The sequence below is a fragment of the Pyricularia oryzae genome, chromosome 6 (genome assembly GCF_000002495.2).
Source record: "Pyricularia oryzae 70-15 chromosome 6, whole genome shotgun sequence".
Classification (NCBI taxonomy): Eukaryota; Fungi; Ascomycota; class Sordariomycetes; order Magnaporthales; family Pyriculariaceae; genus Pyricularia; species Pyricularia oryzae.
The window spans coordinates 3,851,406-3,875,756 of NC_017853.1; the positions used below are offsets into that span (position 1 = coordinate 3,851,406).

Sequence of the window (24,351 nt, forward strand, 5' to 3'; positions counted from 1 at the left end):
ACCAATTGTACAGTCCTTGAATGTTACAGCAGTCCAAGGTAAGCAGGTATTTACGTAAATGGTAAATTACATGGACAATCTGTTCTAACGTCAGTGACTTGCTCGTGCGCAGCTTATAAAGCCCCAAATGAACAAAAGCAACAGACACCTGACCAGTCAACTCAACGCCGTTTGTTTGCCAATGACTTTTTTTTTCTTTTTTTTTGTTAGGGTTGTAGTATCGGTTGATACTGCGACAACGGGGTCTCGATGGCAGTTTCCCCGGCGGCTCTTGTGACGGGTTTCTCCTTCCTCTCATCTACCGCATGCTGCGCCGCCTTGTCTGTTCTTGTTTCTTGCTTGGTCTACTGTATACGTCGCACTTGTCCCCTGATTTCCCAGGTTGTCTGTGCACATTTAAATTTAAATTAAATCTTTTCCTCTTTCTGCCACCGTGTGTTGGTGCTACATGCCGAGTTTGCTCGACGTGGACACCAATCAACATTCGGCCTCATCAGATGACTGCATCTGAAATTGTTACCACCTACCTAGATGAGCACTATACGCTGTCTTCGCTACTCGCTCAAGATTGCCACATCGGTGTCACTGTGCAAAGTATTATGGCGTACTCCACACACCACCATCCCACGCAGGGTTTTTGTGCGTCTGGGCCATCTCATTCTCTGGCCGACTTTTCTGGCAATTTGGCATCGTGATGGCTCCATTTAAGCCTGCCTCCGTGGTGACACCACTTACCTAGTTGGTAACCCTGTCGGCATAGGGCTGCAAATTCATCACAAGTTGGTCAGCCTTGGCCGACTCGATGCACAAAGATGAAGCACGGACTTTGATGCATAGGTACCCGGGACAAAGTATGCAGAGACGACCACTAGATGCACCAGTCATGCAGTGGCGCCATGGCTGTTATGCACATGATTGAGCTACCTAGGTAGGTATGAGACGAAGTGTGGACGTACTTTGGCGTCCGTCAACGGTGACACTTGGTGGCAATCCCAGAACCAGCCACTTGGAAGATTTCTTGAAACGGTCAAGGCGGAAAATTGTAAGCCCAACCTGGTACCGTTTATATGCAAGTTGACCAACGGTCAAGTCTAGTTCCACGTTGTAAAATATGTAGATATATCATCGACCTAATGATGTATAGCCTCGATAATTTTGTCAAAGTTTGTATGCATCACGTTATTCATCTCTCCAGCAGCATTACATCTTCACTGTACAATTTGAAGGACTTTCCGATCAAGTACCGTATGAGTCGAGTCAATATACTCTGTGATTTACGTGTCAAACAAAATGTTGACCTGTTCTGCTTTCTAGTTTGTTTTTTTCTTTGCTTGATTATATTTTGGTGTCAAACTCAACCCCAGTTACTATGCCTCCAATCTTTTGGAGCCTCATCGGCTGTGTCATCTTCAGACTCATGGGCCTGGTTCTCCCTCCTCCTATCCGCTTTCGGTGATTTAAACACCCCCTTCCAGTCCCACTTCTTCTTTGCATCAGGGACAGGCTCAACCTCCAGCTCGGCCACTGTGATGACAGGAGCATTCATGTCCTTGTGACTACTCTTCCCTTCCCGCATGGAGACGTGATGGCCCACGACCGACCTGGACTTAGAGTGTCTCTGTGGGCTTTTTTGTGTCGTCTTCGTCCTCGTGTCGACCTCCTCGGCGCCCGATGGCGCGTCGCTCTCTTCCCAGCCGTCAAAGGCCGGATGGCAGTAAAGGGCGGCGGGCCTCGACAGAGCCAGCGACTTTGAGCTGGCGACCCACGAGGCGCGCTTGTACTGCTTGCTGATTCGCTGGTTTTCGACGGCCTCGGGGTCGGTCGTCGTGGTGCCGGGGGAGGCTTGTTTGACCTCGGCACCGTCGCGGACGTAGTAGACTGTACCGCGGGTGTCTTGATCGTCATCCTCCAGCCAGGTGATGCCCTTCCTCTTCAGGACAATATGAGCCAGGGTTCGGATCGCGGGGAGGCAGGCGACGACGATGCCGCCAGTGAACTCCAGCAGAGACCAGTGGGCAACGGGAACATAGTCCCAGCTGGGGTCGGACGATGTGCCGATTTGCAGCAACGTGTCCAGCCTGTAGGCCGAAGCTGTGGCCGCAAGGGTGCCAACGGCAAACATGCCAACGACGTAGACTCTGCTACGCAGCGGGACAAGGAAGCCGGGCATGGGTGGCTTGTTGAGCCTGTCGACCAGCATGGGCATCAGCGGCAGCAGCACCAGCAAAAAGTCCTCGGCGGTGGAGAGGGTGGCGACCGAGGTGCTGAGAGAGTGCACATCCATGCAGGTGGCGTCGCGAGGGCCCGGCGTGTCCCATATCCGTTCCGTGGGCCGACACGAGAGAATGGTGAGGACGAGAACTGTACCGTTGGCGACGACGACAATGAGGATGATGCCTATGATGAGGGCGCGGAACCATCCAAAGCGGTAGAATAGACGCAGATAGAGGCACAGAATGGAGATGCGAATAAACGTCAGTGTTACGATGTAAAAGTTTTCGAGTATGTAGACTGTTGGTGTGGATATTCATGTTAGTGAAAAAAAAAGAAAAGACAGAAAATCCATGCCAGGGTTGCTCTTACTGGGCTCTACAATCCTCGTCAAGGCCCCGTCGGGAAGATCGTAGTAGTGCTTGCCAAAGCCATTCTGGATGGCAATGAGGTGCGGCACCAGCAACGCCAGAGACGTCAAGGTCGCCAAGTAGATGAGAACATCATCAATGAAAAACTCTCGGGCCAACCTCCTCGAAGCCAGCCGAAGGGCAACGGAAAATCCCACAATGATGAACATCAACACAGCCACCGCAGTCTCTTCGCCGCTCTTATCGGGGTGATCAAAGTGGCAGACGGCAGCCTGAACGCGGCGTGAGGTTAGGACATCTTTGGGGGAGCAATTGCTGTGCGTGCATGCGTTCCAGTCGGCAGTGAAGCCGGGACTCGTACACAGACAGAGAGTGTCGTCGACAGTGCAAAATCGTGTTGTGCTATTACGCAAACACGAGGCCTTTATGACAATATCAGTTTCTAGCTCTGTCCGGTCCACTCAGGACCTACTCCATCCGGGCATCAACACCAGAAAGGAGGGAAAGAGGGAGAGAAAGAGAAAGAGAAAAAGATTATCATACCGCGCAGCCAGTGATGTTTGCAAAAGTCAGGCTGGTATGATCTTGTGTCTTGGCCGTGACGAGCCCAACATTGAAGAGAACCAGAGAAATAAGTAAAGCGAAGAAAAGTCGTAGGGACGCCATCATGGGTAGCGAGACATGCAAGTTGTCTGTGTCTTTGTCTTGCTGGCCGAGTCTGTTTCGATCTACCCCGGGGTCGAGAAAATATTAAGGGGGTCCAAGCCGCTGGCGGTTTATAAAAGTCCCATTCCAGTTGCGTGATCTCGAGGCGCGAGAGGATCGTTAGGCATACGTTCGAAAGTCCACCGCCTAAAGGGATTTGCTGCACTGCTGAAAGAATAACAGACAAACGGATAATAACCGGTGAATGACAGACAGTGATCACTTGGTGTGTGACAAAACAGTTGGAGTTTGCTGCGAGAAAGACACCCCAACAGCCCCTGAGCAGATGAGGGGGACGACGAAATATATGTATAGTTGCAGGCCTACAGACCCAATATGTCCAGAATGCAACCGTTCATCTCGTTGAAGTTGTCCTGGAGGGGAAATTTGCGAAGCCATAAATGTAAAAAAAAAGAAAAAAAGATGCTTTTCCCGTACTTGATTAGGCCGATACTCGTATGGGGGCTATAACCTTTGAACCCGCAACACATAAAGACAAGCTGGAACCATCTCTGAAGACTTGCGCCAAAGCCAACCGCGGCGGGTAACTAACCAAAACAGCTACACCCCATGTCGTTTCGGGGAATTTTCGTAGACGACCAACAGCATGATCCTAGGAAACACCCTTGTCGAGCGCCGAAGACAAAATCAGCCGCTGTGACATCCAACTCATATAAGGTTGGCTGGAGGCAGACCTCATCGGACGATTTTTGAGGGCTAGCTTTGGTCTTTGGGTGAGGATGCTAATGTCTAATTGGCATCCGAGCAGACATGTATTGGTCCAACTTTTAAGCTCTAGCCAATCGAATACTTTGCAGTTTTGTCTCTGTTCTCTTGCACAGTGACAGATTTTGCTGTCTTGATTACTTTGGTACTTGTGTAGTAGTAGTATATTGGGCAAAAGGAAAAGAAAAAGAAAAGAAAAAAAAACAGCATGGCAAAGTATATACAGTGTACTAGTAGCCCATCTCATAATTTCGTCTCAACCCAGGCTCATGCTTACCATAGTATGCTAGACCTGGAAAAGGATCACTTCGGTACCTTGAACTTCCTTGAACTTCCTAGCAGTGATGTCCTTTGTGGTTCAGGGGCCAACACCCCGGTCCCAACCTCTGCCAATGACGATTTCCAAATAGGTAGGTCGCTGCGGTGGTTGGAACGGGTTTGTGTCGTGGCAAGCCATTTAAGCTCCGAGTCTAAGATTTGTCACCATTTCCCAGAAAGAAAGCTGCGGCTAGGTCGGTAACCTAATCAAGAGTCAACACGGCCCGTTGGATACATGTATCCTTAACTGCACGTAGATGTCGAGATTTTCTGCTTTTCTCCTTTTACTGCAGCCGCGCGCTTCATCCTTGCAAGAAAAAGATGAAGTTGCAGCAGCATTTGGTCGAGCAGCTCACCAGTTTGCTTGCTATGATGGAAAGAAAAGTGCCAAGGCAACTTTACTAGGTATGTTTACTTCCAGTCTAGATAATTTTAGGACCAGTACTCTTTCTGGATCTTCAACTAGTTCTAGTTCTAGAACTAGAATGGTTCCAGTCAAAGTAGGCTGTGACCTGATCCTCCGTATTCAGCTTTCTGCGCCTCGCTTCGTGCAGAATAGGTGGTACGGTAGCGAACGAGTTCTGGATCTGGTCAAGAGAAGCAAGTTTTAAACTGGGTACTTGGTAAAGGTCACGACTAGTGACGAAATTTAGACATCTAGATTTCTCGCCCGGGGAAAAAGGCTCCACAGGGACATAGCCCGCGGCAGTTTTGCAAGGCCTAGACGTAGAAATAATCTGATAAAAACAAGACTTGGACCTACTTGTCCCGCCAAAGCATCAATAAAGTCTTGCAGTGCTATTTAGTTCGTAAAGGGTATAGTGATAGCTAAGTATAAACTTGGGCCGAACAGCCAGCCTCTTGGCGGCTAAAAAAGATAGATTCCAAGCTGGCATTTCCTGCCAGTGTGTTGACAGTACGACGTAGTTTGCCAAGTGTTTTGGCAGAAACCCATCTCGGACCAAAAAAAAAGAGAGAGGAAAACAGAAAAAAAGGGGTATATGCTCAAATTCTTGTCGCACCACCTGGCGGGCGCAGTGGTGATGATGGGATCAATCCAATCCAGGATTGATACTCAGATAATTGACGGATACTGGGCTGTGGGGAAGTCCTGAATGCATGCCAGCTTTAATACGTCGTAATTACCCGGAATCCCAAATAAGCGCGAGAGCTGGGCTGAAATTAGATTCCAACGTAGTGAGCAACATAGCCAACCTCCATCATGCTGCCATAGCCATCAAGAGTGTTTCCGTCAGGGTTGCCGGGAACTATGGGACGATAAACGGTCAGCGAGAGTTTGACTGATGTTTGTGGTTGTGTGTGTGTGTGTGTGTGTGCATGTGTTCATAACGGGGAATTATTCGTGTAGTCGTCGCTAAAACGAAAGCTTGGGTGGATCTCGATGACTCTGCAACGTTTTGCCCAACATGAGACGGAATAACTTTTTTTTTCTCCTTCTTCCCCTTATGACTTGTACCAACAGCGCCGGCACTTTGGTTGCAGAAAAAAGCGGAAGTCCCCGTGAATGATTACGGGATCCCCCAGGGCAGGAGGCACAATAAAACAGAAATCGGCAAAAGTATAGCAAAAGAAAAAAAAACAAAGAATAGAAACAAGCCGATGTTTCTGGGGTGGGTACTTACAGGTGCCTCCAACGGCCAAGTTCAGAATAAAATACAGTGGCGAGTGGCACAGGGAATTCCACACCCCCTCGTTGCCGATCCTAGCCCCGTTGAGCTGGGAAAACTGCTGGCCGTCGAGGAACCACGTGATGGTCTCGTCACGCCACGAACCGGCACGACGGTCAAACTGCACGCGCCACGTGTGCCAGCCCTGGTCCGGAATGCCCGTGGTGCCGGCCAGCCCGCTCGGCTCGTTGCAGATGCCGCCCGGGTACACGTCGCAGTGGACGGTCCCGTAACCCGTCAGGGCGCCGTTGACCGTCTCCAATATGTCGATCTCGCCGCACTGCGGCCAGGGGGTCCCTGAGCGGAGCGAGTCTCCGAGAAGCCAAAAGGCGGGCCAGATGCCCTTCTTCTGGCTGATGGGGTTGTCGCCGAAGCGGATGCGGGCCTCGCCGACCGTGACGGTCCCGTACGCCGGCGTAAAGGTGTACTTGGACTCGATGCGGCCCGACGTCCACTCGTTGTTGGTGTGCCAGGGCACGATCTGCAGCGTCTCGCCGCCAGAGAGCTGACGGTTACGCGAGTCCGTCGTGTAGCGCTGCAGCTCGTTGTTGACGTTGATGTTTGTGATGTAGTTCCACCGACCGGCGTCTGGAGCCGAGCCCAGAGTGCCAGCAAAGGCATCCTGCCAGACCAGGCGAAGGTCCGAGTAGGTGGGAGCGTTCCATGCCGACACGGAACTGGAGAGGAGGGAGACAAGAACGCCGAGGGAGAGAACACGCATCTTGACCGTGGTGGGTGGGCGTTTGACGGAGATTTGGGCACTAAACAATGGGGGGCGAGACAAGAGTCTAGACTTGTGTATCAGGGAGGCAGGAGAAAGCACAAAGCAAATGTCAAAGACTGATCGAGCCTGATTTACTGTATCCCAACATTTGGATGCTGGCACGACAGATTACACAAGCTCATTTATATAGTATCGCACCTCCAGTTTCCGGCCGAGGAAGGCGTCCCTTCCTTGTGTGCCATCTGGACCCAAGGTGGCCAAAGATGGTCAAGAGATTGACTAGACGTGAGCATGAGGAAATGGACTTGTGAGCCATCACAGCCATTCCCCTTGGAGGGCCGAGAAAAAGATAGAGATCATTGACAGAAATCAAGTCTCAAAGACACGTTGTCTTGCAAAAAAATGACCTTGGCACCCTGATTTGGAGAGTAGACATGATCAAGACCTCACCGATACTTTGTCGAGGAAACGAACCACAACCCGGGATGCGCGGTCGGCCGCATCTCGGTTTCAACCTCTTCGACACAAGGCACGAACTGCTTTTCTGCTTTGTTTGCTGGTGGATCATTTGGATATTCATCTCTGAGCCACGAGTATCCAGATGCAAATGTTGCCAAGTGAGCGGCGCGTCTCCCCATAGGACGACATGCTTGAGGTCTTAGGTAATAAGTGGTCAGTAGCGGCGGGCATTTAAACGGCGGGGAAAATTATGTCTCGGTAAGGCGCGCGTGGGCGGCAACTCTGCAAGCACGTGGCAAACGTTCAGGAACCAACTGAGGTGGTGATACAACTATAACTAATTCACAAGTCGAGAAAAAAAGGAAGCACGCGACGTGAAGTCAGACAAAATGGGGAAAAAGGTTCCAATCCAGGGTGCTGGTTTGTGGTTCCATTTAGAGTGGATGCGCTAGTCACATCTGGGGTAAAGTTGCTTATTATTGGCCTATAACAGACACTAAAGACCCCACATCTAGCTGTAGATCGCCCATTTTGATATACCAGACTCTATAATCTCCAAACCCTAGCCCATCTCCAACAACTTCTCCATCGGTTGATTCGCCTGCCCGGCTAGCTCAATCGGTAGAGCGTGAGACTCTTAATCTCAAGGCTGTGGGTTCGACCCCCACGTCGGGCTCAAATCCCGTCCAGCCGTTGGATATTTCTTTTGGTTTTTGTTCTTTTTGTTATATTTTATCTGCATCTTGAAGCATGCTAATACGCTCGACAACCCAAATCTCTCTATATTTTTTCTTTTGTTTTTCTTTTTCTTCCTTTTCCTTTGCTTTTCGCGCTCAGTCAATCACTGCGGGGTCCGTAGATGGTTTTGGATTTTTGGTGACAGCACACTTGGCCATGTGCTCTTTGACGTGTCTTTGTAGCGCAGTTGGAGCTCTTGTAAAGGAAAGTAAAGGAAACATGTAACGTTACCAGCGTCACTACCTTCCTTTACCTATCTCAGGTAACCGCCTCAATTAACCATCGACCTAAATAAACCATTACCTTCCATTTCAACATTTCTATACACACCATGTTGTTACGTACATGATCATAAATCATGTTTACTGATGGGACAGCTCATTCACCCATACTGCCATTACAATTCGTCGGCCGAATGAAACCTGCTGGTCGGCTTCTTGCACTCTTGAACTCCATGCTGTGCACAACCCGAGTAGTCGGCTATCCCCTCCCCTCCACCCTCATCTTACCATTCCTATTGTTCATATTCAAGGCTGATCATCGCCTTGGCCCGAGTATGCAAGAGATATAATTGTAAAAGCCGTTGGTGCGCACTCCCATAACTGTCACGCCACAGTCTGTGTTTCTCATCGCTCGACCTGCCTTGATATGGGGGACAGATTGAAGCTATCTTGACGTCCAAAGATGCGGAATAATATTCGTTTCTCGTAGTTGACAGTTTCCCCAGCTGATGTTGCATAGATCCAAAACAGAATAAGGACATTTAGCGTGAGTCTATGGTTTTTGCTTAGCTCCTTCACATGCGGCACATATACTAGCGTTACTGCTAGTACTAATCATACCGAGAAGACAGTCTTTCCAAGCTTGCTATACCTGGTAGGAGTACTTGCATTACTGGCAGGAAAGCCACGAGGACGCCCTCCAGACCAAATGTTCCCAGGAATTGGTGATCCTCTACTAATCAGGAGGTTTGATGAAGTTCTCCGGAGAGGAGCAGCAAGGCTTGATCCTCAACCGGATCGAATTCGCTTGGTGTTTGCAGCAAATGTGTTTCTGCAGGGCTTAAAACAACTCATTGTCTCTGGCTAAGCAAAAGAGGGATAACTAAGAAGGACATGTTCCGCTGTGCTCACTCATTGTCAAACCATGTTTGACCTTGAAATACTTGGTCTGGAAGAGATTGATTACATAGCTACAGATCCATCGCAGCTCTTGATCACTGCGTGGCAATCAAGCTCACGCCAAGCACCCCAGATGCCGAGCTGATAAAGGCTTATGATGACCATATGCATAATATCTGATGTATACCCTGCTCTCCCCAATTTCCCCCGCTGGCTATAGAATGAATGCATTTTAGACATATCAACGTGGCAAGTTGTCGATCACCTGTTTCCCCCCCGCTCCAGAGTCGGGGCCCAGTGACTTGTTTCTCGCCCCCAAGTTGCTAAAACAGTAACGACTGATCCGCTTAGTCTAGTTCGCGAAACTGAAGGGGTTGCACCCTCATAACAACCCTACCTCGTCGCCCGTGGATGCCCCCATTCGATGCTTATTCACGCCCCATGAATGTCTGCGGCATCCCATGGGATCTCGAAAAACAGACTTTATGTACAACGCTCGTGCAAAATCATCTTCAGAAAGGTCACTTGGCTCGCTATGATTCTTTTTCAATAGCATGTTCATGGTTCTCGATGCTCAAAAGATCGCCACTGCATCGAATGCTTGATTTGGGACTGGCACATTCCCTCAAGGCAGCCCCCGGCGATCCCTTAAACAGGCTATCATCGACGCCAGTGCTGCTGACAGAGCTATCCCCATGAAGAGTCCAAATATGTTTATACTGCTTTGCGGTTCAGGTTGATGTCCACCGACTCAAGTCTTTGCTAGATGCCCAGCGAACGTCCAGTCACTTTCACGCAAACCTCAGAATGCGCCACCTTGGTGTACCATTTAAACTTGGCGACAAGATTAAAAGCAGATTGCACAGAACCTCAAAGATGAAGCCAATCGCCCTCCCCATACCGTCCTTCCCAAAACTTCGCTCGCCACCGCAGCCCCAACCATCCAGCGCCAGGAGGTCGAGACCGCCGAGGAAAAGGCCAAGCGTGAATGAAAAGCATGTCGGCCAGGTTGACTAGAGAAATTGAGCGTATACAGACAAGGCCGACAGGTTTGGCAGTAAAGAAGGAAAAAAGAAAAGCACACTGTAGAATCCGGACGCGGCCCTATTAGGGCATATTATGATTTACAACTTACGAGACCGCTGAAATGGGCAACGAATGCCATATTTGAAATGAGAAAGATGAGGTCCTTCAGCTAAATGAACAATACATCGGCCTTTCTCTCAAATGGCTTCCGCGGCAACAGATAACAAAACCGTGTCAAAGATTTTTATTTAATAAAAAGAACTCCATGTACATTGGTGGGTATTGTGGCCCTGACATGCCAGAGTTTCAGACTGTACTGTTGTACCAAAAGAAACGCCCAGATGTGCAGTGCCGTGCGACGGGAAGGACCGTGGTATCTATAGGGAAGTGATGTTGTTACAAGACTGGCGGCGGGTGGAAGCCGCCCCGGTATCGTGTATATCTCCTGAGCCTCTGTGCCAGAGTAGATGGGTGAGTAGAATAGAAGATCATCTCATGAATAGAATAAAAACAAAAGAAAATAGTGTAAACGCTGGACCAAAGAGGACCTCTAGGAGTTTTATATCAAGTTGTCGCAAATTATTTTACCTCCTGCTCTCGGGCCCAAGGTTACCCTGGTTGTCTAGCCTGAAGAACAAGGGACTCGGTGGGGCAACTGAATCACGCTGAGCCCCAGGCTGGTGGTACGACGGCGAAAGCATCTGTCTCTCTACAGCGGAGTAGTGTTGGTTGATTCGAGCTGTCTGGGAAAACTGATCCATGGTGCGAGGCTGCTGCTGCTGCTGAGGCGGCGGAAGTGCGGTTGTTTGTGCGTAGCCTATCGGGACCGTACCTTGGTTCTGCGCGTTACCGCCACTGTCCGAGTTGGGGACCGGAGGCATTGGCGGCCACTCACTATAACGCCCGTTGATCTGCTCGTAAGGGTCGGCGGACGAAGCAGACAGATATCGAGTATCCCGTGAACCGGGCGTCCGTGATGCCCGGTCCTGTGCGGCTGCTGCTGGCGGAGGTGTGATCTGGTTGTCGGCGTTGCCGACCAGGTTCTGGTAGGCAAGGTACTGCTTGTCGTCGAGGGACCCATCTTCCATCGAGTTGCGGTTGGTGGACTGGCCCATTGGCCAGGCGGCAGCTGCCGTAGGCCCACCCCTGGAAGTCGCATTGCTCGGCTTTCTCAGTGGTGGCGCCCAGGGGCCCGTGTTGCCTTGCTGTTGGACGGGGTACGAGATGGATCCTGAGATGGACCCGGCCTTTGAGTGCTTTGGAAGGGCGCTAACGTGCGCTTCGCGAGCTTTCCTCGCCTTTTTGTTTTTCCGTATACATAGCATTGCTACAAGGCCTGCCAGGAGCATGGCGCCAACTGAAAGTTGGGAATTTATTTGGGTTAGTCTCAAGTACCAAGACACGGCTGGTCCTTTTCCATCAGCACCTAGAAAGAGAACAAATAAAAAAGACAATCTTACCGATCGAGCCGGCTAGGATGGCAATCTGCCGCGATCCATTGTTGGCAGACCGACCGTCCATGGAGGCCTCCCTGCCCGGTGATGCAACAGCTCCGTCGGTCTCGGCCGGGGCGGCCGGCCCATCGCTGGTTGGTAAGATGGTGCTGAAAGGTATTTGGCTAGTTACTGGCACGTTTTCGGTGGGTGGTGGGGTTGGCCGCGCTGGCGCCATCACCGGCGGCCTGGTTGGTTCGGCTTGTCTGGGAGGCTGTGACGAAGGTGCAGCAGGTTGTCTTGGCGGCGGTGAAGGAGCTACGGGTGGCCTCGGGGGCTGAGAAGTTGCAACAGGTCGCCTCGAGGATTCTGAAGTGACTGTTTGTGCCGGCGCGGGGCGTGGTAGCGGTAGAAGCGGTGCCGTCGGAGCAGCAGGAAAGCCATCGGGAGGGATGGTTTTGAACCCCGGAATGGCATTGAGGGGCGCGGACGGCACAGGTACCGCCGGTAGCCCCGGTATCGGGTTGAAAATTCCCCCGGGAACAGCTATCGGCGCTGCAGGTTGAATAGCGGCTCCAACTGCCCTCGCTTGTGGTGCCCTGCGTTGTTTTCGGTTGACGACTCTGATGATGGCGTTGCTGGCAGAGCTCTTGGATGAGCCGGAGCGGGTTTCCAGATCACCGCCTCGGTCCCGGCGGGTCAGGTCGGCCAGGAGCTCGGCCAAGTTGCGTGGTTGTCTTCCGAATCCCCTGTTCAGTTGCGTCCTTCATGTCAGTAGAAGAACCGACCACCTAATCCATTCATCTTGTCTTTTTATGTAAAGATCACCATAGGATAGGAATGCAACCCACCACATCTTGTCAGTTTCCGTCTTTATTCCCACGGACGAGGGAAGTTTTATGAAAGAAACGAAAAAAAAAGAACAAAAATAAATGCTGAAAATGCGAGAATGTATTGCGTCCCAGCGCAGGTTTAAGTGTAGGCCCTGAAAAAAACGAAAGAAAACGAAGGAAAAAAAAATGAGGACCACACCAAAGGAGTAGTGAGGCTTTACAAGCGGCGCATGATAGCAACTTGACCTATGCGACCAAGAGCCAATTGATACCTTGACGGACCGCGTAAGATACCTCCCCAACCAAAAGTCGAACTGAAACAGACCAACAGAGAGATGAGAAAAAAAGAAAAAAAAGAAAACAGTAACAAAAAACAACCGCAAACCAGCTGCCGTCGAACTGTTCGAAAGGCAAGCAGAAGATCACGAGATTGCGCCGAAAGCAATTAAGTGAAAAAGATGGAAGCAAAAAAGGCGGAGAGGGTCAAAAGCAAGCAAGGCAAGGCAAGCACTACTTGCATGTGGAATCAATGTTGCCGACATGATAAATCAAAAACCAGCCCCGGCCCCAATACTACACCACCAGTTTTGTCACGACTGGGGCCCATCAAGGTGACATCGGGCATAGGGACCGAACCCCGACTAAGACATTTCTGGGACCTTTTGTCGACAAGATACAAAATTGTTACTTGTTTTGGCGAGAGGTCAAGGGAAGCTAGAGCCGTTCAGTATTTGTCGTACTGAAAGGACACTGAGGGTCAATGGACCAGTCGCTGGGCCAGATTAGTGCTGGGGATGTGATGATCAGTGGGGTTCTTGGGGTACTGGTGCTGCAGGGGCTTTTGATCCGTGTGGTTTGCGCACGCACGCAAGGCGCGTAAGGGACGCCAGGCGTTGGCACCCGCATGAGCCGCACCGCGAGGAAAGCGAAAAGCATGGGTGGGGGGGTTCTTGCGGTGTTTTTTTGGAGGTATGAGACGGGGCCAAGAGCGTCTAAAAATACGAAACGTGCTTGACAGGATGGCAGAGGGCACGGTCCCCACCGTTGAAACTCGATCCGACCCCACAACCTCTTCTGGAAGGAAGTCTTAACCTCGAAATCAGCTACAGCTACAGCTCATGCAGGTAGGGTAAGGTAAGATCCGAGAAACTAGGCGCGATTGCGTTTCCTTTCCGGTACTAGATTTCTGATCTTGAAAGGAAGCAACATGTTGAAAGTGCAGGCAGAACCGATCAAGCACATATCCATTACCCACTGCGTCTACCTTAGCTATCGACCTTGGCGCATAGGGAGGTAGGTGGGTAGGTAGATAAGGTAGGTAGCCAAGGGAAGGAGTGAAAGCGAGCCAACATTTTCTTCCGTCCCGAGTACCACGTAGATTTACGACACTGAGAATACGATGTAGTATCTACGAAGTACGTGGCAAGGTACCCGCCTGATTACGGACGATATCTATTTATTTCATACTTTACCAAGCATCCCCCCGCAAGTGGATGACGATAACCGGTCAATAGCGCTGTAGCATACCGGTTTAAACAAATACTTTGGCCATCAGAATTTAGTGCATAAAGGCCAAGGAAGGAACCGATTTGCTATTCTGTGCGGATGGGTGTCTGTCTGTCTTTGACTTCAATGCCCCGTCCATCTCGTTCATGCCATTCGATCATCACGTTGCCACCACAATGCGCGTCATCACATACTCCATCGTGCATACGCAAACCGGTAGAAAAGAAAGAAAAAAAAAAGAAAGAAAAAAGCCAAGTCGAACCACCCAGCTTCAAGGTCTTCCACAAAGTCTGGTACCCGCTTCCGCGGCCGCCGGTTCTGGGCGCGTGGTTCGATCGAGTTACTGTGGGGGTGGGACCGACCGCGTCGCAGGTTTGCATCAATCGATTCAGTTCCCGCCAAGTTCATAAACAGCTTGGTGCCCAAAACCCTTATTCTCTCGAACTCCTAATATTTTCTTTTGTTTTACCTGTTTCGGTTCTCGTTACCACTTGTTTGGATCGACCACCTTTTGGTTCGGCCAATGATGTGCATGCATGAGGAAGCAACTCGTGCGTCACTACCTGGGTAAGCATTCGGTATTTGGTATCTTGTTAAGTTTTGCTGTTGTTATTAAGACTTTGTGTTTCTTGTCATGTTTCTTTCTCCGGCAAGGAATCTCATGTCTGGTCTCGTACACATAAACAATTCCGTACAGCAAGCATCCCTTACTCGAGTTCTGATTCAGCCAATTGACGGTTCGTATTTTGGAGATCAATACAGCCTCCAAACAAACAACAACTGGAACGTCAAAAAGGCAATGCCTTGAGCCCCATATAAACATCACTGCAACCTAGCCTGTGCTTCCTCACAACGTACCTCAGCGTCAGGTTTGTAAGTTTTGAACTTTCTGGCCGGCACGCCCTTGATGAACATCTCGTCCAGCTTCTCGCGTGTCCACGCGGCCGTCTTGGGAAAGCATAACCAGGCATAGACCAGTGACAGCACGGCTATAGCCCGCCAAAGATAAAGGCTAATGATCTTGGTGCCGAGGTTGGTCGTGTCCGGGTTGAAGAGGTAAGGAAGCACGAAGCTCCACATCATGTTGAGTAGCGCTTGGGCCGACGACCCGATCGCGATTGTTTTTACGCGCAATCTGGCGGTGGAAACTTCGCATAGGATCGTGTAGGCAGTCGCACCAATGGTGACGTTGTACCAACAGCAATAGACCAGGGTCAGGCCCACGGTCCCTTTGATGGCCCCTGGGCTCCCTGCCACGGCGAGCGCAGCCATGACGAAAAGAACAACCGTCAAAACAAACAGGCCCCCAGAAGGTGAGGCCGCGGCGGCCCACGCGATTGATGAGGAACCATGTACAGGTAGGAGCAAGTTGCAATCAAGATAGATATGCTGCTTCAGGGACATGGGTGTCTGTCTGCTTACATCGCCGATATAAGTCACAGTGACCGATTGCAAGAAACCAATGGCGAAGCCGTTGAGGAATTTCCCACCAAAGAACGTGGCATCTGTCGTTGACACGAGCTCGAGCGTTACCGCCGCATAGGTCATGACCAAGGCGAGCATCACCTCACGATGCGATCGGGGCCCCGGTGAAAGCAGACTGCCAGTTGGCCGGGATGGCAGAATCGCCATTGAATGGGGCGCCAAAATCTTCACGGAACCTTGGAATGCCCAAAATGTTCCGGCAGCCTGGTTCTCAAAGCCGACAGGCAGCACCAACCAGACGGCATAGGCACAACACAAACAGGGGATGGGATACCTCTTGAGCTAGGCCCTCTTTCCGAGGTCGCGCTCTTTGCTGATCTGCTAGGCCGGCGAGCTGGGCTTGTTCCTTTTCGGTGGTGTTGTCGGCATCCTTGGTGGTGCTCAAATGCTGCTCGATAGGGAAGTCGCTTTCATCCTGGTAGGCTGCCATCCTGACTTGGAATGACTGTTTTCAGACGAATTAAATTCGTCTGAAAAATACAGGATAGGTACTCAGAGAGGGATTGGATGAACAAAAGAGTCAATGGACCATGCAACCACGGAGTGCGTCCCGATGTTCGGTATTTGTTCGGTGATTTCACCCATCAGATCGGTAAGGGAGCCTTCGCACTGAATGGTTCGGCTACCTAAGGTACATACCTACCGACCCAATGATCGTGATAATATTAGCAAGTCGCTCTATTCAACGAGGCTAGTCAGGATCTGAAGGGATCCATGGGCATCATGACCAGTGCTGCGGCGCTTCGTAGTCATTATTTCCTAAGTTGGCAATAAAGAACTATCTAGTTCGACTAATTGTTCATCTCCTCCCTGAGCCAGGGAGATTGATTCTTGGCACGCCAAGTAGTATGATATCCGGTATTCGAGGGCATGCATTCCTTGCATCTGAAGAGCTTAAAAGATCTCGCGTGCGGTTGTTGATAGCCACAACAGAGATTGAGCCTGGAACAAAATATCCTGTAGGTACCTAATGCGGTCTGTATTTCCCAACACGCATCATTTCACACACTCATCTTACCTTGCCTTAGCCCCCAGGTTTCCTTATCTCAGCCACCTGCCTGGGCCGACAAGTATCCCACGTATGTCACAAAGCCAAAAAAAGCCCCTCACTGTTCCTTTCACCACAATATTCACATCAATTCGACAACATGTCACCCTCAGGAAGCAGTAGCTTCCAGACTTTTCCCTCCAAATCGCACATATATATCGTCTCCGACATTTCAAACCAGCCTGAAAATGCCGGGTCATATGTCGATACCTCCCATACTCCAACCAGTTCGACGCTGAAGGCCTGGTCGCCTGCACTTCGAATTGGATGAAGACCCGGACTTGTCCACAAGACATGCTTAATATCGTCGACGCATACACCGGTGCCGTCGATAATCTCGACAAGCATGTACATATTGATCAACCCTACCAACCGGCCGATTGCTTTCGTGAGCTGGTCAGGTCCGAACCGACTGTGAGTGTTCAAGCCTTTATTTATCTCGCCCTGAAAAGGATATTGCAGGTGGAAACCCCCACGCTGACAGAAACCACCCGTAAATGCAGGTGTATGGAATGGAAAGCAACAGGCCTTGATATCCCCATCAGCCCCCGCGGTGCGCACCTCGTATCTCGCCTTTGCGTCTACGCCACCTTGGATCAGGATGACAGTGCAGCATGGATCCAGTGGACGGCGGAAGAGGACTTTGACAGGACAAACCAGGCGCCTGTGGTTTCCATCGTTGATAGCGTCGGGCCCGCGCCGGCGGAAATTTCAGCTGAGGCGGGGAGCACCATAGCACTAGACGCAGACAGGACATACGACACTGACGGCGACGAGCTCACCTTCAAATGGTGGCAGTATAAGGACTGCACTGCCTCTCAATGCTGGGTTGGAGCCGAGGTAAAAGAGCTGCAGATCAAGCCGGTCGACAGGGAGTGCAAGGTAGTGGAGGTGACGCTTCCAAGTCCGGAAAAGTGCTGCTGCGAGATGCTCTCGAGACAAGCGGTGGCAAAAGGTCAACTGCTCCACTTGATCCTCGAGGTCACCGACAATGGAAGCCCAGCGCTGACGACGTACCGGCGGGCCCTGATCCAAGCCACAAATTTGGAGCTGATCAGTGGTGCAAAAGAAGCAGTAGAATCAGTGGGCGACTCCATGGAGGCTTTCGAGGGAGTTGAAAAGCCGGTGGTATGAAGGTAGCAGCAAGGAGTTCGGTTGATCGGAGACTTTATTCGTATGTGCGTGCGGGGTTGCAGAGCTCGTGTTTGGCTCACTCGGGAAAAGAGATGCGATGCGCTACTACCCCGAGCGAAACTGCCTATTTGGGAAATTTTAAGCACGTCTGGTCTAGACGCTCAATGTGGAGTTGCTGCTGCAGCCTGTGAAGGGTGTGTTTGTTGTTCACGCTGTTGATGCGCCAGAACAATATTTTCTCCATTTTCTTGAGATCTATGCATTGTATACAATTTTTCAAATCGATTGACCTAACATCAACAAAGCGAGGGGGAAAAATTAAACCTAACAAAGTCACCGTCTTTCGCCATCGCCTCCTTTGCCTCGCTCAGCTCTTTCGTCCAACATGGCCCACCTGCCGAATCCATCTCTGCAAGTTACGGCTGACCATCAACTCAAACAAGTCGAGGCATCGATTCTATCGCCAGGTCCAGGCGAGGTTCTTTTGCATGTGAAATGCACTGGTGTATGCGGGTGTGTAATCTCAACTTTGATACAGCACTCCAAGATATCACTTGTTCAACAGACATACCGACTAACCGTCTCGCCCAACCCCCCAAAATAGCTCCGATGTACACTTCTGGAAGACCGGCGCCATTGGCACCCTCGTCGTCGAGGGTGACTGTATTCTCGGCCACGAAGCAGCCGGCATCGTGCTCTCTACCGGCCAGGACGTGACGACCCTCAAGCCCGGCGACCGCGTCGCCATCGAGCCCGGCGTCCCCTGCAACAAGTGCTTCCTTTGCAGCGAGGGACGCTACAATCTATGCCAAGAAGTTCAATTTGCAGGTGTTTGGCCTTATCATGGCACCTTGCAGCGCTACAAGGTCCACCCGGCCCGGTGGCTTCACAAGCTGCCGGACAGCCTCTCGTACGCCGAGGGCGCCCTGCTGGAGCCCCTGTCCGTCGTGCTGCATGGGATCCGTGTCGCCGGGCTGAGTCTCGGCAGAGGTGCAGTTATATGTGGTGCCGGCCCTATCGGCCTGATTGCATTGGCGGCGGCCAGGGCGTCGGGCGCGCACCCCATAGTCATCACGGACGTGGAGCCCCGGCGGCTTGAGTTTGCCCGCGAGTTTGTTCCTTCGTGCCAGACCTACCGCGTTGATCCTACCCAGTCGCCTGAGGAGAACGCACGGGGCATCCGGGCCCTGTTTGGCTTGAAGGGTGGTGCAGTGCCGGACCCGGACGAGTACTCGGCACCGCCCGTGGTTTTGGAGTGCACGGGTGTCGAGAGCAGCGTCTGCACGGCAGCTTTCACTGCACGACGTGGCGGCATTGTCGTGGTGATTGGTGTAGGCAAGTCCACCATGAACAACCTGCCGTTTATGCACTTGAGCCTGGCCGAGATCGATCTGCGGTTTATCAACCGGTACCGAGACACGTGGCCGGCGGGCATTGCATGTCTGGAGAGCGGTATCCTGCCAGATCTGAAGAAGCTGGTGACTCATGTTTTCCCCTTGGAAAAGGCCATCGAGGGGCTTACTCTCGCCAGTGATCCAAGAAACGGGAGCATCAAGGTACAAATCGTGGACGAGGTGGATATTAGCCCCTGAGAGATGAATCAGGTAATTAGTACAAGTTTATTTATATAGGATACTTCTATGCCTCTAACCATACGGCCTTGGATCTATGCATGGGCACATTGCATACAAAATCTCTGCCTCACCAGCAAATGTCAACAGCTCCTCAAATTTGCAAGTCCGCAAACTCCCCCCTCAACCACTCTCCCGTCTCCAGGCCCTTTAGATACCCCTCAATCTTTTCAGTAACCTTTGGCGTTTCATACTCAAAGTACTTGTACGCTTCTGGTCCCGGCAGTGAGTGTCCAAATCGCCGTAGACACACGCCGGCGTCAGCATACCGCTCCCACCCGTTCGGCGCGTAGGGCTCCACGACGACGGCAGGAATGCCCTCATGCCGCCGAAGCGTCTCCCGCCTATATGCAACTGGCTGCTCGTCAAACAGCCGCCAGCAAGGAAAGCTTACAACGCGGACCTTGATATTCTTCCCCGCCAAGGCTTCGGCCACGTCCAGCGCCAGGCAAAGTTCTGCCCCAACACCCAGGATTGTCACGTCCGCCTTGCCGTCCGCCGGCTCCGACACGACGTAGGCGCCCTTGGCCACGCCTTTACGGCTCGACTTGCCAACCAACTGCGGTAGCTTGTGTCTGCTTGTGCTGACGATGCTCGGCCTGGTCCTCTCGGCGATGGCGACCTCCCAGGCACCCGCAGTCTCCTCGCTGTCGGCTGGTCGCATGTACAGCAGGTTCGGCATTGCGCGGAAAAGCGTCGCCAGCTCAATGGGCTGGTGAGTAGGTCCATCCTCGCCCATGCCAATGCTGTCATGCGTCGCAGCGTGGATTACCTGCAACTTCTGGAGGGCGCCCATGCGCACCGCGGGTGCCGCGTATAGGTAGAACATGAAAAAGGACGAAGTCACCGGCACAAAGGTGCCCGGATTGAAGGCAGCGAGCCCGTTGGAGATGGCGCACATGGCATGCTCGCGGACGCCGTAGTGAATGTAGCGTCCTGTGTAGGAACCGTTGATGCCGCAGGTTGGCCGGATGTTGGGCTGCCATCATGTTTGCGTCTCGTGTTAGTCAACTATCCATATTCGAGGGGAAAAAAACAATACAGAAGCAAGACCCACGTTCTGGAAGTCCTCCATCCCATCCCATGTCATGTGAACAGACGGCGTCAGGTCTGCAGTCCCAACCATGAAGGATTTTACATCCTTGGCAATCGGGTTGAGCACCAATCCGGAAGAAGCCCGCGTTGCCGTGGGCTTGTCAGAAAAGCTCTTGGGAATAAGTTCCCTCCAGTTCTCCGGGAGCTCGCCCTTCGTTCTCCTATCAAACTCACTAGCCACCTCGGGGTGCGCTTCGGCGTACTTGCTAACAAGACCCTTCCAATCGGCGACAAGATTGTGGCCCCTCTTGGGAATGTCGGCAAAGAAGTCGCGTACCTTGTCGCCGATGACAAAGTGCTGTTCCAGGTCGAACCCAACGCTGCGCTTCATATTTGCGACGTCGGCAGCCCCGAACGCTGCGCCATGCGCCTCAGCCTTGCCAGCGACGGCGCTGCCCAACCCGATGACGGTCCGGACGTTTATGAACGTGGGTTTCCCATGCGCGGCCTGTCGCGCCTCAGCCAGGGCCCTGACGATGCCCCCAATGTCGAAGCAGCCGTCTTCAACATCCACTGTATGCCACCCGCACGCCCTCATCTTGGCGTTGACATCCTCGGTATTCGTCAGGTCCACGGACCCGTCGCAGGTAATCTGATTGTTGTCGTAGATGATAGTCAGGTTGTCGAGCGCCAGGTGACCGGCCAGGGATATGGCCTCGAGGGCCACGCCTTCCTGCAGACAGGCGTCGCCAATCATGCACCAAGTGTGGTTGTCGACGACGGGAAAACCAGGTCGGTTGTAGGTGGAGGCGAGGTTCTTGGTCGCCATGGCAAGGCCGACGGCGTTGGCCACGCCCTGTCCCAGTGGACCTGTGGTAACCTCGACGCCCTCGTGCTCAATCTCGGGGTGACCTGGGCAAAGGGCATCTGTACGTTTCGAGTGGTATGACTTGAGCTGGTCAAAGGTCATGGCTTTGTAGCCGCTCAAGTGCAAGAAGACGTATTGGAAAAGGCAGGTATGTCCTGTGGACAAGCCGAGGGTCAGCTTTACGGAAGCTCCTACTGCGATGAATATTCCAAGTGTGCTAGATCTAAAGCTTGTCAAACAAACTCACCATTTGAGAGAACGAAGCGGTCGCGGTTAAAATATTCCGGCTCTTCGGGCGAGTACCGCATAACGTATTTCCATAAAGCAACCCCGATCGCTGCCATACCAATAGCGCCACCTGGGTGACCGCCACCAAACTGCTGGCATAGATCCGCTACCAACATCCGGATGGTCTTGAGAACAACATCATGGTCTTCTTCTGACTTGAGCTGAGGCAGATCCAGGGGCTTTCTCTGGCTGGATAGAGCCGTAGAGCTTTGCTCAGACGACGCCATCTCGAAAGGCCCTCGTTTGCGGGTATTTAAGCGTTATTGTTCCCGTTCGTTGTAAGACGGGTATGAGTGCTTCCTATCGTCGCTTGACAAACCAAAACTGGTGAGCAGGACTCATATGTAATACCTTCAGAGATCTGAAACGGTATTGGAATGCAGAAAAGCCAAAGAAATGAAGGCAAGAAAAGAAAAGTACAAACGCAGACGGCTCTACCCCATGATTGCCAGTGGCCGTCTACCGTTCTGAGGTCTTCTAAGCGCTTTGTAGGGATTGACCCCCCATCTGGCGGTGCTTAGACTTACCATTTTGGGAATCTCAGATTTTGGACCCTGTCATGGGGTGGGATGAGGGGAAAAGTCTCCACTTGCTCAGCTTTCAATGGCGATGAATTGATGGCATCCCATCCACTCCACATTGAGCTTTTCGAGGAACCCCGACTGAGTAGGCCGCTAGACTCGGCAATCAAAGGTCTTCGAACTGCTCGTTCCCATTCGTTTCTTTTCTTTTCCCCGTCAAACCAGGCATACTACCTGCCACTTATCGTCCTGATTTGAGCACTAGTCTAGACCTAACCTACCCACGGATGTATGGGTTCTGATCATGAATCAGAAGCCCTGACGGCTGGGGCAATCGCAAGTGCCGCCTCGGGTTCCCCAAAGAGGCAAAAGCAGAGGTGTAGTCGCGGTGGGTGTTACCAGTGCAAACAAAAGCGACGAAAATGTAGGCGCTCCTGACTTTTACTGTTGCCTACTCGCCGTCTGGTATGGTTAATTCTCCCTCGTGGCTCGTTCAAAAGTCTGACTACTGATCACGCTGACCTTTTCCGTATCGTACCTAGTCTAAGTGATTTGACCAAGCCAAAATGCCATCGGTGCGTTACTGGAGGCGTGGAATGTACTTGTCCTACCGGCGTGACCTTCGCGCCCAACAAGACAATCTCGCAGGCGCAAGATGTGCAGTCTCCTTCACTCATTTCCCCGTCGTATTCACGGCTTCAGGTACTTGCCGTTTCTTAGTTTCTTCACATTCGCGCCGTGTTTCGACAATACGCCGTGTTTCGTATTGTCGAAACACCAGACACGACTGACAGCCTTATTTCTCTCTGCTGTTAGTTCCTTGAACCCGGAAGCCGCCGCAGAGCCCGGCCAAAGTCACATAAACTCAATTCTTCCAAGTTCACCCTGCCACGTACAGCGTCGCCTGTGGCTGCCGAACATGAAACCCCAAAGACCGACCTCTCCAGTCCTGGTCCGTTCCAGCAGTCGCCGAGTATTCCATGCACCGATGTGAGCTCGCCAACGAGTGCACATTGGCACGGTCTCGGCATTTTGGCCGTTGTCCCGGGAACAGATGAGGTGCCTCCCTCATCATATGTGATGCCCCGAATGCCACAGACTACGAGACCGCGCTTGAGGTGCTCGTGTCTCTTGGTGGTGCCAGCGACATCGGCCCTCAAGAAGTACCACGAATGATTACCAATATTCGAGGGCGTCACAGCAAAAACTCCCAAGCTCTCCAGCCCGTTGCAGGTGTGCAGGGTCTGGATGCACTCCGGCAGAAGCTAGACGACATGAAGATTCTGCAGTTACTCACTTACTACAGATATCATGTCGCGCCGTGGACGGATCAGCTCATCAGCTGGACATGTGTGACCAACGGCAAACCTTTGGCCTTGTGGCCCGCAGACTCGCATTGAAGTCCAACCGAGTGTGCCATTCATTGGTTTCGCTCACAATGTCGTTATCGGTGAAAATAGGCATAGCCGAAACGACCGCTGATGATATCTCATTACCTCAGTCCAACCCGTCCCATCTTGATGAGTTTGTAGCTGATACACTGGACAAGGCTCATGTTCCACGTTGCATCCTGTATCACTCAAGCATTGACTAAGGGCCATGTCTGGAGACAAGCTGGCTCTCTTCGCCTCCCCCTATTGTTGTCAGCAGCATTGGTGTCAGGAGAACCCATGTTCCCAGCTCATGACCTTCAACAAATTACACCACCCATAGGAAACAGCAGTAGCCAATATATCAGTGATCCGACACTCAAAGTCTTGATGCTCTGCGCCCGGTCCATAAACATCCACAGCAGCACCGCATCCCATACACACGTTGATCACTCACCTGTGCAATCGTGGAGAAAACAAGCCCAAGCTCTTCAGGCATGGTGCGACGCACGCCGTGAGACTTTCCGCACGCTCCTGGATATTGAAATGCCCACCTCTGAACCCACAGTCGCACTTTTCCCTACCATCGTCTTCTCAACCCCTGCCGCCACCCTCGCAAACAGCGTCTGCCACGCCGCCTTGCTACTTTTACTCCGACACAAGCCACACACCGTCCCGGCTCTGTCCTCGGGGTCTTCGTCTGTGTGTTATGCAAGGCGCATATGCGCCATCGCTGTCAGCAATGGCTCCAACGCTTACTGGGACCCGTGTTTGCTCAGTTGTTTATTTTTGGCCGCCAGGGTCATGACATATGTGCCGCAGCAAGTTGAAATAGTGCGCTGCTTTGAGGAGGCCAGTATGCGGACTGGCTGGCGGGTACTGGCGAAATGGTTTGTCGACGAGCTGCAGAATATTTGGAGTTTGACTTGAGAGAGAGTTGCTGGAACCCGTCTTCAGCCAGAACCCGCCCATTCTTTCTTTGCCGGGGGTGTTAGCAAGATATTTAGGCCGGTAGGAAATCCCTGTTCATTAAGTTCCCGCAGAGCAAAAGCAGCCAATAGGGGCATAGGCTAATGCACAAAATATGTTTCTATTGCCAACCCAACATTGCG

The 24,351-nt window shown here is 51.8% G+C and overlaps 12 protein-coding genes and 1 non-coding gene across 13 annotated transcripts; 5 read left to right on the forward strand and 8 right to left on the reverse strand.

Moving 5' to 3' along the window:
• Window positions 1–294: 294 nt before the first annotated feature.
• Window positions 295–690, reverse strand: MGG_17831 (uncharacterized protein; the record flags this gene model as incomplete). Its single annotated transcript, XM_003720323.1, has 2 exons — window positions 295–386; window positions 618–690. The coding sequence occupies 2 exons, from the start codon at window positions 688–690 to the stop codon at window positions 295–297; spliced, it is 165 nt and encodes a 54-aa protein (XP_003720371.1).
• A 664-nt stretch (window positions 691–1,354) lies between these two features.
• MGG_09863 (uncharacterized protein) lies at window positions 1,355–3,248 on the reverse strand (the record flags this gene model as incomplete). The annotated part of the gene is made up of 3 exons (XM_003720324.1): window positions 1,355–2,511; window positions 2,584–3,004; window positions 3,126–3,248. The coding sequence occupies 3 exons, from the start codon at window positions 3,246–3,248 to the stop codon at window positions 1,355–1,357; spliced, it is 1,701 nt and encodes a 566-aa protein (XP_003720372.1).
• Window positions 3,249–4,221: 973 nt separating this feature from the next.
• On the forward strand, window positions 4,222–4,942 carry MGG_17832 (uncharacterized protein; the record flags this gene model as incomplete). Its single annotated transcript, XM_003720325.1, has 4 exons — window positions 4,222–4,229; window positions 4,296–4,449; window positions 4,625–4,736; window positions 4,827–4,942. The coding sequence occupies 4 exons, from the start codon at window positions 4,222–4,224 to the stop codon at window positions 4,940–4,942; spliced, it is 390 nt and encodes a 129-aa protein (XP_003720373.1).
• A 107-nt stretch (window positions 4,943–5,049) lies between these two features.
• On the reverse strand, window positions 5,050–7,576 carry MGG_09861 (beta-glucanase). Its single transcript, XM_003720326.1, has 2 exons — window positions 5,975–7,576; window positions 5,050–5,599 (listed from the first exon to the last, which is right to left on the reverse strand). The coding sequence occupies exons 1-2, from the start codon at window positions 6,738–6,740 to the stop codon at window positions 5,514–5,516; spliced, it is 852 nt and encodes a 283-aa protein (XP_003720374.1). The 5' UTR covers window positions 6,741–7,576; the 3' UTR covers window positions 5,050–5,513.
• A 229-nt stretch (window positions 7,577–7,805) lies between these two features.
• On the forward strand, window positions 7,806–7,878 carry MGG_20286. Its single transcript has one exon. It is a non-coding gene; the product is annotated as a tRNA-Lys (tRNA).
• A 1,974-nt stretch (window positions 7,879–9,852) lies between these two features.
• On the reverse strand, window positions 9,853–10,226 carry MGG_17833 (uncharacterized protein; the record flags this gene model as incomplete). Its single annotated transcript, XM_003720327.1, has 2 exons — window positions 9,853–10,074; window positions 10,197–10,226. The coding sequence occupies 2 exons, from the start codon at window positions 10,224–10,226 to the stop codon at window positions 9,853–9,855; spliced, it is 252 nt and encodes an 83-aa protein (XP_003720375.1).
• Window positions 10,227–10,316: 90 nt separating this feature from the next.
• MGG_09860 (uncharacterized protein) lies at window positions 10,317–12,781 on the reverse strand. Its single transcript, XM_003720328.1, has 3 exons — window positions 12,372–12,781; window positions 11,548–12,269; window positions 10,317–11,444 (listed from the first exon to the last, which is right to left on the reverse strand). Exons 1-3 carry the CDS (start codon window positions 12,374–12,376, stop codon window positions 10,672–10,674), a joined length of 1,500 nt encoding a protein of 499 aa, XP_003720376.1. The 5' UTR covers window positions 12,377–12,781; the 3' UTR covers window positions 10,317–10,671.
• Window positions 12,782–14,681: 1,900 nt separating this feature from the next.
• MGG_09859 (uncharacterized protein) lies at window positions 14,682–15,774 on the reverse strand (the record flags this gene model as incomplete). Its single annotated transcript, XM_003720329.1, has 2 exons — window positions 14,682–15,548; window positions 15,619–15,774. 2 exons carry the CDS (start codon window positions 15,772–15,774, stop codon window positions 14,682–14,684), a joined length of 1,023 nt encoding a protein of 340 aa, XP_003720377.1.
• A 912-nt stretch (window positions 15,775–16,686) lies between these two features.
• Window positions 16,687–17,526, forward strand: MGG_09858 (uncharacterized protein; the record flags this gene model as incomplete). The annotated part of the gene is made up of 1 exon (XM_003720330.1): window positions 16,687–17,526. The coding sequence occupies one exon, from the start codon at window positions 16,687–16,689 to the stop codon at window positions 17,524–17,526; it is 840 nt and encodes a 279-aa protein (XP_003720378.1).
• A 210-nt stretch (window positions 17,527–17,736) lies between these two features.
• MGG_09857 (sorbitol dehydrogenase) lies at window positions 17,737–19,250 on the forward strand. Its single transcript, XM_003720331.1, has 2 exons — window positions 17,737–18,039; window positions 18,131–19,250. The coding sequence occupies exons 1-2, from the start codon at window positions 17,912–17,914 to the stop codon at window positions 19,116–19,118; spliced, it is 1,116 nt and encodes a 371-aa protein (XP_003720379.1). The 5' UTR covers window positions 17,737–17,911; the 3' UTR covers window positions 19,119–19,250.
• Window positions 19,130–21,868, reverse strand: MGG_09856 (dihydroxyacetone synthase). The gene is made up of 3 exons (XM_003720332.1): window positions 21,308–21,868; window positions 20,215–21,215; window positions 19,130–20,136 (listed from the first exon to the last, which is right to left on the reverse strand). Exons 1-3 carry the CDS (start codon window positions 21,573–21,575, stop codon window positions 19,252–19,254), a joined length of 2,154 nt encoding a protein of 717 aa, XP_003720380.1. The 5' UTR covers window positions 21,576–21,868; the 3' UTR covers window positions 19,130–19,251.
• A 164-nt stretch (window positions 21,869–22,032) lies between these two features.
• MGG_17834 (uncharacterized protein) lies at window positions 22,033–22,851 on the reverse strand (the record flags this gene model as incomplete). The annotated part of the gene is made up of 2 exons (XM_003720333.1): window positions 22,033–22,656; window positions 22,766–22,851. 2 exons carry the CDS (start codon window positions 22,849–22,851, stop codon window positions 22,560–22,562), a joined length of 183 nt encoding a protein of 60 aa, XP_003720381.1. The 3' UTR covers window positions 22,033–22,559.
• Window positions 22,852–23,289: 438 nt separating this feature from the next.
• On the forward strand, window positions 23,290–24,169 carry MGG_17835 (uncharacterized protein; the record flags this gene model as incomplete). Its single annotated transcript, XM_003720334.1, has 1 exon — window positions 23,290–24,169. The coding sequence occupies exon 1, from the start codon at window positions 23,423–23,425 to the stop codon at window positions 24,167–24,169; it is 747 nt and encodes a 248-aa protein (XP_003720382.1). The 5' UTR covers window positions 23,290–23,422.
• Between the last annotated feature and the right edge of the window lie 182 nt (window positions 24,170–24,351).

Excerpts from the sequence above, each read along its gene's own strand:
- MGG_09861 (XM_003720326.1), bottom strand. The coding sequence starts at position 6,740 with ATGCGTGTTCTCTCCCTCGGCGTTCTTGTCTCCCTCCTCTCCAGTTCC. Across the intron at positions 5,600-5,974 it reads CTTGGCCGTTGGAGGCACCT|TTCCCGGCAACCCTGACGGA; the intron begins GTAAGTACCCAC and ends ATCGTCCCATAG.
- MGG_09860 (XM_003720328.1), bottom strand. Across the intron at positions 11,445-11,547 it reads CATCCTAGCCGGCTCGATCG|TTGGCGCCATGCTCCTGGCA; the intron begins GTAAGATTGTCT and ends CCCAACTTTCAG.
- MGG_09857 (XM_003720331.1), top strand. The coding sequence starts at position 17,912 with ATGGCCCACCTGCCGAATCCATCTCTGCAAGTTACGGCTGACCATCAA. Across the intron at positions 18,040-18,130 it reads AAATGCACTGGTGTATGCGG|CTCCGATGTACACTTCTGGA; the intron begins GTGTGTAATCTC and ends CCCCCAAAATAG.
- MGG_09856 (XM_003720332.1), bottom strand. The coding sequence starts at position 21,575 with ATGGCGTCGTCTGAGCAAAGCTCTACGGCTCTATCCAGCCAGAGAAAG. Across the intron at positions 21,216-21,307 it reads CCGCTTCGTTCTCTCAAATG|GACATACCTGCCTTTTCCAA; the intron begins GTGAGTTTGTTT and ends GCTTGTCCACAG. Across the intron at positions 20,137-20,214 it reads GGATGGAGGACTTCCAGAAC|CCCAACATCCGGCCAACCTG; the intron begins GTGGGTCTTGCT and ends ACATGATGGCAG.